The 19,481-nt window shown below is 47.4% G+C and overlaps 1 protein-coding gene across 1 annotated transcript; it reads left to right on the forward strand.

Moving 5' to 3' along the window:
* The first annotated feature begins 364 nt into the window (after positions 1 to 364).
* METTL17 (methyltransferase like 17) lies at positions 365 to 19,322 on the forward strand. The gene is made up of 14 exons (XM_081883650.1): positions 365 to 559; positions 2,159 to 2,312; positions 3,744 to 3,878; positions 4,131 to 4,227; positions 7,107 to 7,188; positions 9,239 to 9,312; positions 9,593 to 9,687; positions 10,970 to 11,040; positions 11,830 to 11,937; positions 13,039 to 13,107; positions 13,949 to 13,999; positions 15,647 to 15,739; positions 16,787 to 16,971; positions 17,377 to 19,322. The coding sequence occupies exons 1-14, from the start codon at positions 506 to 508 to the stop codon at positions 17,492 to 17,494; spliced, it is 1,386 nt and encodes a 461-aa protein (XP_081739776.1). The 5' UTR covers positions 365 to 505; the 3' UTR covers positions 17,495 to 19,322.
* Positions 19,323 to 19,481: the final 159 nt, after the last annotated feature.

The following is a 19,481-nucleotide window of genomic DNA, read 5'->3' on the forward strand; positions in this document are numbered from 1 at the left end:
CTCTCTTAACTTGCGAAAAGAAAAAATAATAATATGCCCGCTCACGCAGCCAGCCTCACATGAGCAGCCAGGCTCAGAACTCCTCAAAGAGAACAAACTACCGTATTCCTGGAAAGCTAAAGGAAAGCGGGCGCGCACATCCCTGCCTTAGAACGCCAAACGAGCGAATCAGCGAGCAGTATGCAAATACACCGCCCTTCTTTTTCTTTAAAAAAAAAAAGTGACCAAAAATACAACAACTGAGGGGAGGCAGCTGCTGATGATTGGTGACTCTGGGGCCAATCAGCAGCTTAGGGGGCGTGGACACGGGCGCCGGCCTCTTTGGCTTGCCCTCGCTCTGCGTTCCCGCGAGCAACTTAGAGGAACGGAGTGGTGAGTTACGCGCATGCGCTTGTACGATGCAGCGTCGGTCAGTGCCCTTCCCAAGATGGCGGCTACGTTGCGACTCGGCCGGGGAGAGGAGCGTTGATGCGACGGCGCGACAAGCACCAATTCCCTTCCGAAGATGGCGGCTGCGAGGTGCTTGAGAAAAACGTGGAATTATCCTATGGCGTTTAGGGTGGGTTTTTTCCCTCTTCGCCCCCGTTTATATGCGAGAGGGCTGGGGGCGCTGTAAACTTTGCATTTTCAGGCTTTTTAAAGGCTTGAATTTCTTAGGTAGCCCGAGCCATTTGCGGGAGGTCAGACTTTCCTGAACTGTGGCTTATAGGATAATGTGATGCTCTCAGGTTGCAAACCCGCCTCAGTGTCGACCCAGATAAACCTAAAATGCTGGTGTGTTTTTCTTGTTTTCGAGATTTTTTTTGGGGGGGGGGTGTTTTGAATTGGTTCCGCTAATAATTTTATTGCTTTATTCTCTTTTTGAAAACGCGCTTTGAGGGTGATTATTTTTGTTATTTTTAAAGCAACCCAGCAGCATGCAAATGTTACGAAATTGCATGCAGCCTTAATAATTGCAATAACAATAGTGGTGGCGATGAAGACAAGCCCCCCCCCCTTACCTAAAATGTAGATTCATCAATAACTCCGGTTATTTTTATTCTTTTGGGGCACCACCTGACTTGCTCTGGATTCTGCTTGGTTTTATGTTGTTCGTTTTTTCATGAAATCTACGTAAAATTCATACAACCTCAAAGCAGCTTGCAAATGGATAAGACACAAATGTTCAACCTCCAATATTTGGCTCTGTGACTTGCTTGTTAGCCCACCACTCTCCCCTCACTTGGAAATAATGAAGGTTATACTTCCACCTGGTGGTTATTTATGCCATGCTAGTCTTATTTGTTTACATTTATCTTCTCTTTCTCTCTGTGTATGTATTGTATGTATATCTTTCCACTCAAAGATATGGGTGGGGCATAAATAAATTGTTGTTGTTGTTGTTATTGTCAAAGCAGCTCACAACAGTAGCAAAATTGTTTTATGCCAACATAGCTTTGCAATTCTAATTAGACAGACATTCTGATGATTTTTAGTATCCCCCCCCCATGGTGTTTTTTATTGTTGCCCTGATACTTTATGATATGGTGACATACATACGCTTCTATGAAGAAAAGAAAACATTGTGAAATGCATAAAAGCAAACAAAAATCCTTTTGAAGATTAGCAAGTTTGTTTCTCTGAGCTTCTTAGGGATGTGGATGGTCACTGTTTGGCAAAGACAGTGTTGCATTGGGCCTCTCTAGCTTAGCAATGTTGTCCTACTACTTTCCTTGGCGGCATAAACTTGCATTACTCCCTATAGTTAAGTATTTGAAACTTCCATTGTTCTAGGCACATTTTGTGGCAGGGAATTTCATTAACACGAGACATTTCTGAGTTTAGTACTGAGCCTGAGATTTCAGATTTTAATTGCAGAGTGGAAGGAAAGGAGGACCTTTTTTCTGTCTCCCACTTCCAGCTACTCTGAGGAATATTAGTGGGGGTGGGCAGGGTAAGGACTAGACCATTTAGCTGCAGTTCATTCATTTTCAGCTTTGTATTCTTGTTTTTAAAAAGTTCCTAGACATTCCATTGTTGTGCCCATAACCTAGTTTTAAGGTGCCATTTAGCTCCTGGCTTTCATATCTCAGTTTGTAGCACTGCTGTAATTCTGCCTGGCTGTGAACATGTCTTTGGGTCTCATAACTAGCCCTTTTTACTGTTTGTCTACCCTCAGGGCCTGGCTACTGTCATACCCAAGGTCTCCCAAGTAGATAATTCTTCTGATTTCTTGGGCAAAATTCCACATCGCCAGCACCCGGGCATCCTCCATCTCAAAAATGTTAGGCTTCCTCCTGAACTGGTAGAAGTAGCTCAATTTCTGGTAACTGGTAAGTAAAACCCATTAACAATGGCACCTCTGTGATATGTGGGGTGGGATGAAGGGTAGTGGACTCGTATTGACTTCATAGATTTGTTGGGTGGGCTGAGTTCACTCTTCCCAACTCCAGAGGTGCAGAGTTAAAGAATGATTTTGTAATAAACTTGTTGTTTTATTGGTCTTGTGATGTTGTAGATCGGGGCTGGAGAATACATGACCCTCCAGGGTGTGTTGGACTACAATTCCCAATCAACACGGGCAATAGTCAGAAATGAGAGTTGTAGACCTGTAAACTCTGGAGGACTACAGGTCTCCTAGCCTTAAAGAGGGAATGGTCCTTGGGACTTCGTTTTCTTATTTTGGTGTTAGATAGGGAGAGAGAGAGTATACACATATACACACACATGTGCAGTGATTGCTTTTTATTGTATTGCTCCTCTGAGCAATGCAAATGTATCAGAAATGCAGGATATAAATCATCTGCATGAATAAATAACAACAATAATAAAGGTAATATTTTGCAGCTTATTCCTCAAGGAGGTGCGGGGATTTGGACTTGCATCAATGAGGAGTTAAGTCTTCAAGTGTCGTGGGCCTAACTCTGTGCAGCTCCCTCTTGCAAAAAGTTAGACAGGCACCATCCCTACTGAGTTTCAGTTGCTTAGTCAAAACTCTTCTGTTTCAGGAGGCTTTTGCACCATGAATGCTTCTCAGATGTTTTCCTTTTCCTTTTAGATTTTATATTATTGATGTTTTTTAATTTTTGAAGCCTTAATTTATCTTTTTAATTTTGTACATGGTATATTTTATAGCTGTAAGCTTCCTGGAGACCCACATTGGGAAAAGCAAGATATACGTTTTTTAAATCATTAAATAATTAAGTGCTTCCCCACCCTTGTTGTGCAAGTACAGTTGTACCTCTAGTTGCAGACTTAATCTGTTTCGGGGTGCCATTCTCACCCCAAAAAGTCCGCAACTAGAGTGCCTCTTTTGCGCATGTGCATGGCACAATCGAGCACTTCTGCGCATGTGCGAAGTGCGCAGATCGCTTCTGCGCTTGCTCAGGCTGCAAACCCGGAAAAACACTTCCAGGTTTGCTGCATTCATAAGCTGAAAGTCTGCAACAAGAGCAGAACGCAACACGAGGTATGACAACTACATTTCGAGTTGGTGACAGATCAAGGAGTCATACAGACTGGATTGGGGAGCAAAAGACTTCTGTTTTGTTGCTGCTTCTATTAAATACTTAGAATTCAAAACCCCTTGTTTATCTACTGCAGATTTTTTTGGGGGGGGTGTACTTAGCTACCTGTTGCTCATCCCCTGATAAAAAAGTTCCCTGCATGTTGATAGCATCATAACAAGCTGAGAAAGTGCTTTGGGTCTTCAAGTGAGAGCTGCTGTAGGTGCCCCTACCCTGACTAGCTTTTCGTTCCCCCAGAATCCTCCATGCGGAATCTGGAGCAACAAACCAAGGCCCTCACCAACTACCTATGGAGCCGCAAACGCCCCCTGGAGGCTGCAGATCTGCGCAGAAAGGCTCATGAATTGGAGCAGAAATTTCGGGAGAAGAAAAGTGAGTGCAGATTTGTATGGGGTAGTTGTGGAGGAGGCAGTACCTGTTCCCAGAGAGTGAGGATATGACGCTATTCCCAACTTAGCCATGTAACCTGCTGGGCGATCTTGAGCTAGTCACACTTTTTTAGCCTAACATTCCTTACATGTTGTTGCGTGGGGGTGTGTGGGAGAAAGGGGGTTGAATAATGATTGATACTAGTGTGGGAGAAGAGTGGGATTAAATAAAATAATTCGACTTCTTCTGTCTCAGATGCCACGGGCCCTCTGGATGAGGAAGCCGAGGCGAAACTGCAGAAAAAGGTCTTGGATGCCCTCCGAAAAGCAACTTACCACTGGGAGGAGCTGAAGTGAGTGTCCTGGGGACCTTGCCAGAAACCAAGGACCTGATTCTCTTCGGAAGATTTGGTTCGAACATAGCATGCCGTCTCATATTACTGAACACAGACTGGCAGATAAAGCCCCTTTTTTGCAGAGCCTTTCTCTTTTTGTTTCATGTTCTAAATATGGAGAATCAATATGGTGACTTATTCCAAACAGTAATCTACAGCAAACCTACGTGGTCCTGAACATGCATTCTTACATGGCTTTAGATAAATTCATGGAGAGTAGCACTGCCTGTTGGTGGCTACTATGCAAATGGATGTTTACTGCTTCTAGTGCCAGAGGTAAAGTGGGTCTGAATATCAGCTGCAAGCAGAATAGGGCTATCACCCTCATTTCCTACTTGTGGGCTTTGCACAAAAGTTTTGTTAGCCATTATGGGAGTGTGATAGGAGAAGAAGGCTGGACCAGATGGGCCATGGTCCTGATCTGTTCTTTTGACGACTACCGTATTTTTCGCCCCATTGGACGCACCGGCCCATAGGACGCACCAAGTTTTTTGGGGGGGAAATAAAGAAAAAAAATTTATTTCCCCCCCAGGTGCTTGTGGGGCCGGCAGCAGGGAGAAGCGCTCTTCTCCCCGCAGCCCACCTGCAGATCAGGTCCGGGGACAGAGGGAGGACACACTGCGCCTCCCAGCTGTCCCTGGAGCCTGTGGGGCAGGCAGCGGGGAGAAGCGCTCTTCTCCCCGCCGCCTGCCTGCAGATCAGGTCCGGGGACAGAGGGAGGACGCGCTGCGCCTCCCAGCTGTCCCCGGAGCTTGCGGGGCAGGCAGCGGGGAGAAGCGCTCTTCTCCCCGCCGCCCGCCTGCAGATTAGGTCCGGGGACAGAGGGAGGATGCGCTGCGCCTCCCAGATGTCCCCGGAGCTTGTGGGGCCGGCAGCGGGGAGAAGCGCTCTTCTCCCCGCCGCCCGCCTGCAGATCAGGTCCGAGGACAGAGGGAGGACGTGCTGCGCCTCCCAGATGTCCCCGGAGCTTGTGGGGCCGGCAGCGGGGAGAAGCGCTCTTCTCCCCGCCGCCCGCCTGCAGATCAGGTCCGAGGACAGAGGGAGGACGCGCTGCGCCTCCCAGATGTCCCCGGAGCTTGCGGGGCAGGCAGCGGGGAGAAGCGCTCCTCTCCCCGTCGCCCGCCTGCAGGTCAGGTCCGGGGACAGAGGGAGGACGCGCTGCACCTCCCAGCTGTCCCCGGAGCTTGCGGGGCAGGCAGCGGGGAGAAGCGCTCCTCTCCCCGTCGCCCGCCTGCAGGTCAGGTCCGGGGACAGAGGGAGGACGCGCTGCGCCTCCCAGATGTCCCCGGAGCTTGCGGGGCAGGCAGCGGGGAGAAGCGCTCCTCTCCCCGTCGCCCGCCTGCAGGTCAGGTCCGGGGACAGAGGGAGGACGCGCTGCGCCTCCCAGCTGTCCCCGGAGCTTGCGGGGCAGGCAGCGGGGAGAAGCGCTCTTCTCCCCGTCGCCCGCCTGCAGATCAGGTCCGGGGACAGAGGGAGGACGCGCTGCGCCTCCCAGCTGTCCCCGGAGCTTGTGGGGCCGGCAGCGGGGAGAAGCGCTCTTCTCCCCGCCGCCCGCCTGCAGATCAGGTCCGAGGACAGAGGGAGGACGCGCTGCGCCTCCCAGATGTCCCCGGAGCTTGTGGGGCCGGCAGCGGGGAGAAGCGCTCTTCTCCTCGCCGCCCGCCTGCAGATCAGGTCCGAGGACAGAGGGAGGACGCGCTGCGCCTCCCAGATGTCCCCGGAGCTTGCGGGGCAGGCAGCGGGGAGAAGCGCTCCTCTCCCCGTCGCCCGCCTGCAGGTCAGGTCCGGGGACAGAGGGAGGACGCACTGCGCCTCCCAGCTGTCCCCGGAACTTGCGGGGCAGGCAGCGGGGAGAAGCGCTCTTCTCCCCGTCGCCCGCCTGCAGATCAGGTCCGGGGACAGAGGGAGGACGCGCTGCGCCTCCCCGCTGTCCCCGGAGCTTGCGGGGCAGGCAGCGGGGAGAAGCGCTCTTCTCCCCGTCGCCCACCTGCAGATCAGGTCCGGGGACAGAGGGAGGACGCGCTGCACCTCCCAGCTGTCCCCGGAGCTTGCGGGGCAGGCAGCGGGGAGAAGCGCTCTTCTCCCCGCCGCCCGCCTGCAGATCAGGTCCGGGGACAGAGGGAGGACGCGCTGCGGCTCCCAGCTGTCCCCGGAGCTTGCGGGGCTGGCGGCCGGGAGAAGCACGCATCTCCCCGCCGTCAGCCTCCAAACCACATCGGGAGACAGCGGGATGGCGGCGTTCCGCCTCCCCGCTGTCCCCCGACCTTGTGGCACTGGCGCTGCGGCTCTCCTGAAGCCTGGAGAGCGAGAGGGGTCGGTGCGCACCGACCCCTCTCGCTCTCCAGGCTTCAGCGAAAGCCTGCATTCGCCCCATAGGACGCACACGCATTTCCCCTTCATTTTTGGAGGGGAAAAAGTGCGTCCTATAGGGCGAAAAATACGGTATATGCTACCATATCCATATCCAAATATTTTATGTGTACTTTTTTTGCTGTTGCCTGCCTTTTGCGACTCACACCCGCCTCTGTTCAGATCTTGTCTTAACGCTAAGAACTAGAGGATTGTTCATTGTCACTTAAATGGAAAGTGAGATTCTCAGAAGGTTGAATTAAATTTGGCCAGCCTGCAGAAGACACCCGGCTCTTTATTGTAACAAGGATACGTCGATAGCAACAACCGGTAGTAGAGCAGATACGACTCATTACACAGTTTAGACCAGCAGGGAGCTCTCGCTCAGCCCTTTTTTGTGGTGCTGTGCTTTCCCGTTTCTCTTTGTGGCACAAGCTGTGAGAATTGTGCTCCTTGCTGACTTGGTTATGTGGTTTGTCTTTTCCTAGGTACACTGAAGAGCTCAGCTTTATATACATGGCAGCCCGGATGGACGGGGTTTTTGCAGCTGTGACTCGAGCTTTCCATGAAGTGAGTTGACGTTTCAAGTTTTCAGTGGGTGGAGCAGGGTGAGAAGATGGCTGTGTACTACATGTTCAAAATAACTTGGTGGCTATTAATTCACTAGTAGTTAAAACATCACCAACAAACATTCATTTGATAAAACTCTGGATTATTCAGGCCTCTGACTAGTGCAGCATCATTTAGATATGAGAACCCCAGGTTCTCATCCCCTTTGAGCAAAGGATTTGCTTTGTTGGGGTCTTCTGACAAGCCCTACCTTTATGTAAGCAAAACAAAATACCAGAGGGATTCTGTCTCCATCCATTGGCCCAAAGGAACAGGAGCCATGAATAGTTTCAAGAGAAGATCAGCCTGACCTGAGCTGCATATAAATGCCTTGCTATGGGTCACCACTTTGTCCTGGCCTTGAATAACAGATCGTCCCTCTCTACATTTTCGCTCAGCACCTCTTCCTCATACGTCTTGCCTTTTTATTTTTGGGTTTGTAAGACTGTTTGCAAACGCCCCACCCCCACCCCGCCAATTGGTATGAGCGAATTTGGCAAACAGTAATTTGCCTCTGCAAACAGGATAAAAAATACAGGAAATGAATAAAATAGATATGGCTTGGGTTCCCTGCCCCTCATATAAAATGCTTTCTGAGCCTGTGGTCAGTATTTCATTCTTGGTGACCTTCTGGGGGCCAAATGACAGTGGATAGGGTGAGAGGCAAAAGTACGCAGATCAGGAAACAAAAAGTTTCCCTTTGTTCAAAAGGCTAGTTTCTATACAAACGCTCAGGCACACTCCTCTGTCCTCCACCCTGGTGAGCAGGAGCCATTATTGGAGTTCAAGGGCACATTCCAGCCAGGTTAAGAATAATCAAGGAGGGTATTATTTGTGATGTGGTGTGAGAGTCCTGGGGAGCAAATGGAGAGACATTCCCCATCCTTGATTTATACACTGCCCATTAAATGACCAAACTGCATTGTTTTTGCAATGGTTAACAACAGCCCTATAAAGTAGGCTAGCATTATTTAGTATGATTCATAACCTGAGACTCTTAAAGCTGAGTGGCTTCTGCTCGCTCTATTGGCCCATGCACGAGCTGCAGTTAGGTGATCAAAGTTGCTTTGTACACTCCCCCTGCTGTGGCAGGGCAAAGCAAGTGTTTTCTGTAAGGTTTGCAACATTCCTTTTGAATTTCTAGGTATTTGAAAGCTTTTTTGGCTGTGTGGTATTCCACTAAGCTTTCCTCAGAGTAGACCCCTAGAAATTGATATACATTAGGTCCATTAATTTTAGTAGGCCTACTCTTGAGTAAAACTTGGTTGAATGCCATCCTGTTTTGTTTTTGTATAGTTAATTACTTTGGTGTTCCTTTTAAAGTTATCACACTGCAGGGTGCGTTTGTAAATACCATACCCTACTTTCAAATGGAGAACGGGTACATATGTTTTTTTCTCTCTTTTTTTGTATATTATTTTTATTAAATTTTCTAAATTACATTTCAAAATATTCATTTAAACAACCTTAAATCAATGGCTTCCCTTCTTCCCTGTCCATGGTTCATTTTGCATCCCATACATCCCTTCATATTTTACACGAACTAAACCATTCAGTAATCCATTGTTACATCCATCAAAACTTATATACGCTGTTGAATTTATCTTAATGCTACAAGTGTTTTTAAATGAACACAATTTTCACCCATATATTCAGTAAATGTTTTCCAGTCTTCTTTAAACATGCATTCTTCTTGTTCTCTTACTCTATATGTCAAATCTGCAAGCTGTGCATATTCCATCTGTTTTAAGTTGCCATTCTTGTTTGGTTGGGACCTCTCTCATTTTCCATTTTTGGGCTAAAAAGACACCAGCCGCAGTAGTAGCATACATAAATAGTCTCTTTTAACACCTCGGAATTTCCCTCTGAATTTTTGGATTTGTAAGACAGTTTGCAAGCGCCCCACCCCAACAAAAAGGACCCTGGTTGTTTTTTTTGAAAGGTTCATATGTATCTTCAGTTGACAGCGGTCCTTGGTTTACGAATCAATTTCTCTTTTTGCCTCCTTCAGATCCAGAAGAGAGTCTCGGACTTTGAGCCGCGCACCCTGTTGGATTTCGGCTCAGGAACGGGCGCTGTCACCTGGTGAGAAACCATGTCAATTCCTGAGCAGCATTGAGGGAAGGAGGGAAATATTGATGTAAATAGGGTTGGGGAACCTGTGGCCCTCCTGCTGCTGGACTCCTAACTCCCATCAGCCAGCAGATTAGTGGTCAAGAATAGTAGTAGCTGTATTCCAGTATCTGGAGGGCCACGGATTCTTTAATCCTGGTCCAGGAGTCTTCCCACCCCAGCAGCTCAGAAGAGACCATTCACATACGTGCCACCCTGCTCCTTTCTTCCCTCTCCTCCCCCTTTACTTTAGGGCAGCACACGGCATCTGGGGCAAGAGTATCAACGAGTACATGAACATCGACAGTTCGGCTTCAATGTTAGCCTTAGCTGAGAGGCTGATGAAAGGTGAGAGTTGTGAGTGGTGCTATGTGGAGAACTTCGTGTGGGGTGGGGTGGGGTTCTTCATTGCCTGACATCTATCCAGGAGCCCTATCATGCCAGTGAAATACACCCCCCGCCCTGTCCTTGATTAATAGGTAGGATGCCAGATGCCCAATGAATAGGGAAATTATATGCAGGGACCATTGAAATGAAGGGAAGCTCTGCCCCTTTGCCCTTTTGTTGTGATTTGCACAGGGCAGTTCAGTGTAACCCTACTCTTTAAGCATCAAACCTCCGTCTGGGCCGTATGGCTTCAGACCCTTTCCGTGCTGCAGTTCCCACCCATTGCCACTAGAATCATGGGAGCATAAGAAACTGCTCCACCTGGTACGCAGGCTGAGACCCTACCTACCCACAGACTGTTTCGCCAGAGTGGTGCATGCTCTGGTTATCTCCCGCTTGGACTACTGCAATGCGCTCTACGTGGGGCTATCTTTGAAGGTGACCTGGAAACTACAACTAGTCCAGAATGCAGCAGCTAGACTGGTGACTGGGAGCAGCCGATGAGACCATATAGCACCGGTCCTGAAAGACCTACATTGGCTCCCAGTAAGTTTCCGAGCACAATTCAAAGTGTTGGTGCTGACCTTTAAAGCCCTAAACGGCCTCAGCCCCATAAACCTGAAGGAGCGTCTCCACCCCCATTGTTCAGCCCGGACACTGAGGTCCTGCTCCAAGGGCTTTCTGGCAGTTCCCTCGCTGCAAAAAGTGAGGCTACAGGGAACTAGGCAGAGGGCCTTTTTGGTAGTGGCGGCCATCCTGTGGAACGCCCTCCCATCACATGTCAAGGAAATAGCTATCTGACTTTTAGAAGAGCTCTCAGGGCAGCCCTGTTTAAGGAAGTTTTTCATGTTTGATCTTTTATTGTGCTTTTAATATCCTGTTGGAAGCCACCCAGAGTAGCTGGGGAGGCCCGGCCAGATGGGTGGGATATAAGTAAGAAATTATTATTATTATTATTATTATTATTATTATTATTATTATTATTATTATACAGGGTCAGGCCATTGGTCCAGCTTTCTCAGTACTGCAGACACTGGCTGGCAGTCGCTCTCCAGGGTTTCAGCAGGAGTCTCTCCCAGCCCTAGCTGGGGATATCAGGGATTGAGCTTAGCACCTTTTGCATGCAAAACGTACATTCTACTCACTGAGTTATAGCACTTCGCCTGTTGTATTTGAGCTCCCACAAACCTCTCCATGCTTCTACCTTTGTTTTTGTTTTTGTTTTTTTAAAAAAACTACCCAGGCATTTCTGAGGACAAGAATCTCTGCATCCCAGGAGTCTACTTTCGGCAGTTCCTCCCCGTCTCACCAAAGGTAATAATAACAACTCATCATCTTATTTTCCTCCCAATGGGAGCTGCACTCAGAGCAGGATGAGTCCCAGGGGGTCTCATTAAATCCACATTCAGGTGCCTACAGTCCCCTGTTGTTCTGTTGACTGGGTACCATTATGTGTTTTCCAGAATCCCACAAGGATTTCCCACTTGAACTGCTTAACTTCCACATCTAAACAGGTTTCCCCTCCCATTCCCCCAGGCTTAATGATTGGAACTGGTCTTCATCCGAGTTTGTTTTCAAATACTTCTTATGCTGTGTAAATTTTCCATTTAAAAAACCCTGCAAGTGGCCAACTTTTGCCACACTTCAGTGCACGTAAGAATAATCAGATATTTTATCGAATAATACCAATGGCTTGAGCCATAAGGAAGTTCATGGGAGGAATTTTTCACGTCCACCAAATCGACAACATATCTGTTACAGAGGTCCCTTAAAAATTTCCATTATACAGAGGCCTTTTCTGCCCTCCCCAACTGCTGCCAGCCACCACCAGTTGGATCATTGCCCTGTGAAGTAGGTTAAGCTGAGAGTGTACCTTTGTCACAGTCACCCGGGAAACTTCATGGCAGAGCAGAGAATGGACTGATCTTCCTGGTCTTAAGTCCAAGAGCTTGACTGTTACACTGCAGAAGTTGTCCACACTGGCTCTAAATTAAACTTTTGGCCTTTTCCCTTTCTTTTTTAAAAGACCCTAAAATTTGTAATTGAATATACCGTTCCTACATATTCCAGCCACATCTCTCTCTCCCTTTGCTCCACATGCAGGTGAAATTTGACCTTGTGGTTTCTGCTTTCTCACTCAACGAACTCCAAAGTTATGCTCAGAGAGTGGAGACAGTGCAGACACTCTGGAGAAAGACAGGTGGCTTTTTGGTAAGTGGACAAACAGCTTACCCGTCTGATACTGTGTTTCTCCCCCTAAATACGTGCAACAGAAGCAACCACATATACCTTCCCTGTTAATCTTGCCTTCCATTCTTCTGTTCCAGGGATTTGGGGGGGGGGGGATAACTGGTTGTGGCCCATGCGACCTCCTTACCCATCCTGCAGCATATCCTTGCCTCCTCCCTGCCCTCACTCCCTGTATTGCAGTAAGGCTTGGGGACAGCTGCCTATTGGGACCCTGCACACATATTACACGCTCACCATAATTAGAGGTGAGGGGGTGCGGAGCTCCTATTGGCACCAGTAAATGGAGGGGGATATGCAGTTTCTATGGGAAACAGGTGGCGCTGTGGGTTAAACCACAGAGCCTAGGGCTTCCCAATCAGAAGGTCGGCAGTTCGAATCCCCGCGACAGGGTGGGCTCCCATTGCTCAGTCCCTGCTCCTGCCAACCTAGCAGTTCGAAAGCACGTCAAAGTGCAAGTAGATAAATAAGTTCCACTCCAGTGGGAAGGTAAATGGCGTTTCCGTGTGCTGCTCTGGTTTGCCAGAAGCGGCTTAGTCATGCTGGCCACATGACCCGGACGCTGTACGCCGGCTCCCTTGGCCAGTAAAGTGAGATGAATGCTGCAACCCTAGAGTCGGCCACGACTGGACCTAATAGTCAGGTGTCCCTTTACCTTTACCTATGCAATTTCTATTGTCTCTGCAATTCTCTCTTTTTCTCTAACGGTGACCTGGATTCCCCTGTACATTGAATGAAAAAGAGGCTCCTGATTCTTAGGGCAACTCAGAGGAAACTCTGTGAGCTGCTGTTCCTGGATCACCAAGTCATGGCACTGAGAGAGCAGTAGAAAGTCGAAGCACCTGCTTCCTCTATATAAAATCTTAATATTGTCAGCTCCCCAGAACAGGGATTTCTACTCATGTACTTGGCAAAGTGCCTTGCCCACTGGTGGTGCTATAGATAGTAACAACTTTCCCTTGCATTCCATGCACTGCAGAAGTCTGCTCTTATTTGGGAATGGTGGGGGGGCTGTTGCTCAACACCCCCCAGTGTATAGTCTCTCCCTTGTCTTCATTTTTCCAGGTTCTGGTAGAGAATGGGACCAAAGAAGGTCATCAGATGCTCATGGAAGCCCGGGATCTTATTTTAAAGGTGAGGCACTTCTCTGTGTTTGTGGCCTTTAAAGAAATGCACGCAGGCTATAAAATAGGAGTTGACGGCCTTTTTAGACCTGCGAACAAATGCTGGGGGTACAACCCCTGACTTCTTCCTGCTCCCTAGAGATAGAAAATATGTGTGTGCGCATACGCACAGCCTTTAAAAGTGCTGAGTGAGCAAGTGGGAATGAGTGTCACCTTCCTCTTCCAGTTCTACGTACTCTCCGTGGGACAAAAGGTGATGGCCTCATAACCAAGGGGGGCTGTGAGTGTGGGCACCAGAAGAAGACATCAAGGGTGCCGTTACACCCATGGGTGCTGTGTTGGTGACCCCTGAAATAAAATGATTGTTTTAAAAAAGGATATCGTGCCAGGGATATCGTCAGCCTCCTTCTCTTAGACTGATGATTGCTTTATGTCTTCCCCAAAGTTTTTCTCTGGAGCATGGACTGTAATTAATGAGTTTAAGATTCATAATTTCCCTCTTGAAGACCTTTAACCCCAAGCTCTGCTAATTAAGAAAACTGCTCCAGATTGCCACTCTTATTTGCACAGATACTTAAGAATCCAATTTTAATTAAAGAAGGAAAGTTCATTCCCACCCACCCCATAATTGTAGCAGGCATTTAGGCTTGTCTCCATTTCAAATGGGCTTGAACTTTTAAACAGGTTGCTAGGCCTGTTCCTGTGGTGGCTGCACCTGCCCGACCTCTGGCCCCTGTATTTTCCTCAATATTTAGCTTCCTTGCCCATGATTGAGGAAGGACTGTGAGAATGACATGTGTGACTGTTTAAATGAATTATGTTTTTCTACCCCCACCCATCTTCTTCTGTAGGGCACAGATGAAGTGGTTCACGATCCAACAGAGCCTTCCGTTTTTGCCCCGGTGAGTTTATAAATTTTCCTGAAGCTAGATTGAGTAAAAAGGAGCTGCGGCTGCTGAATCCTGAGAAGAAGGAGGACTTGTGGATGGTTCCTAGGTCCAGGAATTAGGTGATTTACCTGTTCTGGACAGAATTGTATCCCCCCCCCCCCAAAAAAATAGGCTGTACATCTGCTTTGGATTTTGAATGAAAGCCAGCCTACAAATGTTTTAAATGTACAATATAAATGTTGTTGTTTAGTCGTTTAGTCGTGTCCGACTCTTCGTGACCCCATGGACCAGAGCATGCCAGGCACTTCTGTCTTCCACTGCCTCCCGCAGTTTGGTCAGACTCATGTTTGTAGCTTCGAAGACACTATCCAACCATCTCATCCTCTGTCGTCCCCTTCTCCTTGTGCCCTCCATCTTTCCCAACATCAGGGTCTTTTCCAGGGAGTCTTCTCTTCTCATGAGGTGGCCAAAGTATTGGAGCCTCAGCTTCAGGATCTGTCCTTCCAGTGAGCACTCAGGGCTGATTTCCTTAAGAATGGATAGGTTTGATCTTCTTGCAGTCCATGGGACTCTCAAGATTCTCCTCCAGCACCATAATTCAAAATTATCAATTCTTCGGCGATCAGCCTTCTTTATGGTCCAGCTCTCACTTCCACAATATAAATAACAGTACCAAAACTGCCAAACAGATACATGAGAGTAGTGGCAAGCTAATATGCAGTTCAGATATAACCATCTCAATATGATAAATCAAGAATGAACAACCTGATGCCCCCCAGATGTTGCTGAACTACAGCTCCCATCATCCTAGCCCATTTGCCATGTTGGCTAGGGTTGATGTGTTTTGGGAGTCCCAGTTTTCTCTGGAGGGCAACAACCCCTAAGGTAAAGCAAGGTCTCTTAGACTGAGAATGATTGGTGTTTCTGCAAGTTCCCTCTACCCATCTCTTGTGTGTTTGAATTCAGTATTTTGGGGGCTTGTTAAACCACAATTTCCTGTTTCATCCTAACTGAAGCCTCGCTTGCAACCTTGGAAAAAATACTGTGGTTTGCAGTCTGTTTTAGTGGGTGGAGCATAAACTACAGCATCTAAATTGTACCAAGTATGTAAGAAACGAGAAGTTTTGAAATGAGATGCAGGAAACAGGCTGTTCATTTGGTTTATTGGACCAAGATTGTTTCATCTGGACTAGGTCTAATAAATTCTTCCACTTAGAGCAATGTGGAGTAGATAATAATAATAATAATAATAATAATAATAATAATAATAATAATAAATTTTATTTATATCCCGCCCTCCCCAGCCGAAGCCGGGCTCAGGGCGGCTAACAACAATCAAATAATCAAACAGTCAAATAATCACACATTCTAAAAATATTTCATTATAAAATTAATTAAAATCAAATTGATGGCAACCGATTAAGCAAAATTCTGTGCAGGTTGCCAGAGGAGGGAGTCAGGCTGCGCCCTGACCAAAGGCCTGGTGGAACAACTCTGTCTTGCAGGCCCTGCGGAAAGATTATGCAAAGGCTTGTTAATTTGGGGGGGGGGGCTGTGGGCAAATTAGACTTTGGTTGCCTTCTATTCCCAGAGAGATAAATAACCCTACCATAACCTGAGACTAACAGATACTTTCTGCCCTTTCTCTCTTATGCTCAGTGTCCGCACCATTTGCCATGCCCTCGTTTGTCGCCTGACCGTATCCTGCCATGTAACTTCACCCAGACGTATTTCCCGCTGCCTTTCAGTTGGGTGAGTTTCCGCTTATTCCACGTGCAATGCTTTTCCACGTTGTATGTTGATCAACCTCCAGTTGTGTTCAATTAGCTTGGGGTGTAGTTACAAGCAATAGGCTGGTTGGCTCAGCTTCACTCATTTCCAATATACCGTATTTTTCGCCTTATAGGACGCACTTTTTCCCCTCCAAAAATGAAGGGGAAGTGTGTGTGCGTCCTATGGGGCGAAAGCAGGCTTCAGAAAGCTATCCGCAAACCTTGGGAGCCTGCGGAAGTTCGCTTAGCAGCCACACCCGGGCTTTGGGTAGCTCTGCGCAAGCCGCAGGAGCCCTCCCACAGCTTGCGGAGAGCAGCTTGTTCTGGGGGCTGGGGCAGGGGTCAGGGGAACCTTGGGCTTGCCCCGCCCCGCCCCTGGGGGGGGAAATATTTTTTTTTCTTTATTTCCCCCCCAAAAAACTAGGTGTGCCCTATGAGCCGGTGCGCCCTATGGTAACTTAACTACGTTTCCCTACCCTATAGACTGCAAAAAAGCATACCGAGCCCTTTTATTAGTTGTCACCATTCATGCAGGCAGTTCCTCTGCACAGCGGGGTCACAAAACTATGACATAGCACACTTGAGAGCATGCACAGAGCAGAAAGAAAGAGGGGGAGGGGGCCAAATTGTGTCCTCACTCAGGGTGCCAATAAAAACCTGCTCCCTTGTCCATGGTGATGTGTTTCATATTGTTTTTGTTACATAGAAGCTTTTCCCGTGAATGAACGATATGGGGCAAAGAGGCATGTTATTAGGCTCCATTAACAGCATCTGTCAAATACCCTGTCCTTCTCCCTTCACCTCTCACATCCTGGAGGATCAGGGCTGGGAAATGCTGGCACGCTGAACCGGATAGGGAGTTGGGCAGCTCAGTTAATCCACACCTGATTAAATATGAAGCCAACTTCAAGAGTTGGATCGCCCTTTAGCAAAGGCTGGGAAGCAAATTAGTTAGTGAGGGCGGGTGGGAAGCTGTATTCTTCAGAGATCCATTTTCCCCTTCCCACCCTTCTGTGTCTTCCTCCAGAACCCACCAAAGAAGGAGGAGAAATTCTCATACCTGATCCTACGCAGAGGATCGAGGGAACTGGAGCAGCCCTGGCCTCGGATCACAAAGCCTGTCCTTTGTCGTACCCGCCATGTCCACGTCCACCTGTGCTGTCCCGATGGCAGCCTTCAGCACGCAGTGATTACTTCAAAGAAGCACAGCAGGTACTGGATCTCTTCTCCCGAAGGTGGGCGGGGCCTTGGTTCTAGACTCTCATTCATTCCCTGGTGGTGAATTGGGTGTAGACTTTCCCCCTACTTCTAATATTTTTCTTTCATTTCAAGATTCAAAGTTCTACTTTGTCACTCAACAGTTATAGTCCTATTCTACTTTGATTCTCTGGACAAAGTAACTGCAAGAATGGTCAAGGCACCAGAGTAATATCCCTTTGAGGAAGATTATATCATTTGGGGCTTTTAGCTTAGAAAAATAGCCGGTAAAGTGTTTGTTTTTGTGTAACACAATAGAGGTTTGTAATATTAGGCGTGGTGTGGAGATATGTAAACAGGGAGAGGTTTTTTACACCCTCTCATGTAGGGATCATCTTCACCCATCATTCTCTCTTACAGGGATATTTACAGATGTGCCCGGAACTGTGAATGTGGAGACCGCCTCCCTGTTTTGAACCTGGATAGCGAGCCAAACTCGGGAGAAGAGAGAGGCGACATAGATGAAGATCACAGTTGATGGGAGCTCTATATGGCCACCCTCCTCATCCCAGCATATACCACATCCTCTAAGAGACACCTTGCATCAGATTGGCTTACAAATGCTGAATGGCTTTCCAGAATCCATGAACTGGTTGGATAAACTGGTGCCACAAGTCACATTTCCAGGCTTTCCTGGCCTAGTGGGGGAATTGTGGCATCTTAGAGAGCAAAAGGTTTCAGTAAGCTTCAGGCAGTTTTATATCAGTGTTAAACATGCGGAAGTTGTTCCTGCTCCTTGGAGACACACTGCACTTGTATTTAATGTAGATCTGTTTTTGCTGTGGTCTTACATGGCTGCATATTTATTCATAAACTCCCAAGAGTCATTTTCTACTTAACCAGGGGTGCTTGGCCAGTCTATATTCTCCATCCAAGATGTGCAGATTTCAGGCTGAAAACAAAACATCAAGCTCTCTGGTGTATCTGTTTCTGCTGCTACCCCTTTTCAGGTGGTAAGGTGTACATGGTTGAACCTTTAAATCCCTCCCCTGTTCTCACTTCTCTAAAATATATCTGTTCAAGACCCCTTTATTGTGGGACAGGATAGCTCCAAACCTTCTTCCTGATCATGTATTCGTAGGAGGGATGTTACGGGAGACAACTTACAGAAAAGTATTGCAAAGTGCTGCTTCTTGTTTGTCCTAGTTCTTAGGTAAAGTCCCTGATTGAAGGGACTGAGTAAACCTGTTGGTGCAGTTACTCTCACAGGAACCCAGTAGGAGGCTTAATGCAGCTGGACTGCATGGGAAGCCTTGCCTATGCATGGGGAACCTGTGAGTCTCTGGAGATTTGACTTCCATCGGCCTCCCATGGTCAGAGATGATGGGGCTGGTTGTCCAGCACTATCTGGACTGCCCAAGACAAGCCACCTTTAGGCTGGGAGGAGCTGCCTCTGGGGATTAATGCAGATGAATTTCTCCTTTAGAACATGGACAGTCAGGCTGGATAAAGAATGTCAAAGCAGCAGAGGTCCTTTCCCTTTCTTTCAAGGCAGGCTCATGGGTGGAAGAATGTGATTCTAAATGGAATTTGTGGGGGTGAGCCTGAAACAAGGAGCTGGTAGATCTCTAGTTTTGGTCCAGGGCTGAAGGGTGTGATCTTGACTCTTGGTTTCATTCTCAGCTCTGGAATTAGAGGTTTAAAATAGGGCTAGGAGGGATCCCGGATTCAGTTCCTTGTTTTGGAATTGGGGCAGAGAGTGGAGAAGAGCCAAGTGTGTGGGAGCTGGGATTCCTGAGGTGTGCAAACAACTCTAGGATGAGTGCTGGAATTAATGTATTATTAGGTGATTTTTTAAAAAATAAATCCTGTTTTCTATGGTGTTCATGCTTCCAAAGCCGCTTAGCAACAGATAATAAAATATAACAAAGTTTATATAGAGCAAGAACATTGAAGTAAGAGCAGCAGGCTGCACAGATGTTACTGGCCCAGAGATGGAAAGAAAACAAAGTTTCCACCAGAGAAGAGTGGCAGGTGAAGTTAATGGAGTATGCTGAAATGGCTAAAATGACTGGAAGAGTCAGAAATCAGGAAGACCAACTTTAACAAGGAATGGAGGAAATTTATAACTTACCTTAAGGACCATTGTAAACAGTTAAAATTGTTACTAGGATTGGAATATCACTTGTAGTTTAAGTTTGAATTCTGGACATAATGGAAGAGGTTTTGGATTATCATAAAAGAAGCGGGAGGAAAGGATTAATAACAGGGCCCACAAAGAGGAGGATGGAAGTCCAGTCCGTGGATACTTGCTTTTATGATACATTTCTGTAAGATTTTAATTTGAAAAACCAAATAAATTTTATTTTTAAAAAAATTAAGAGCAAAAGATGTAGTGTGATAAAATTAAAAGGATACAGGCATAGTGTCGTAAAATTATTACAAACCAAACTGGAATTGAACTCAGTTTTTAAGGCTCTTGTAAACCTCAGGGTTTCATGCTTATCTCCCAGCTGGAGGGTGTG

The sequence above is a fragment of the Podarcis melisellensis genome, assembly GCF_964234715.1.
Source record: "Podarcis melisellensis genome assembly, chromosome: 13".
NCBI lineage: Eukaryota > Metazoa > Chordata > Lepidosauria > Squamata > Lacertidae > Podarcis > Podarcis melisellensis.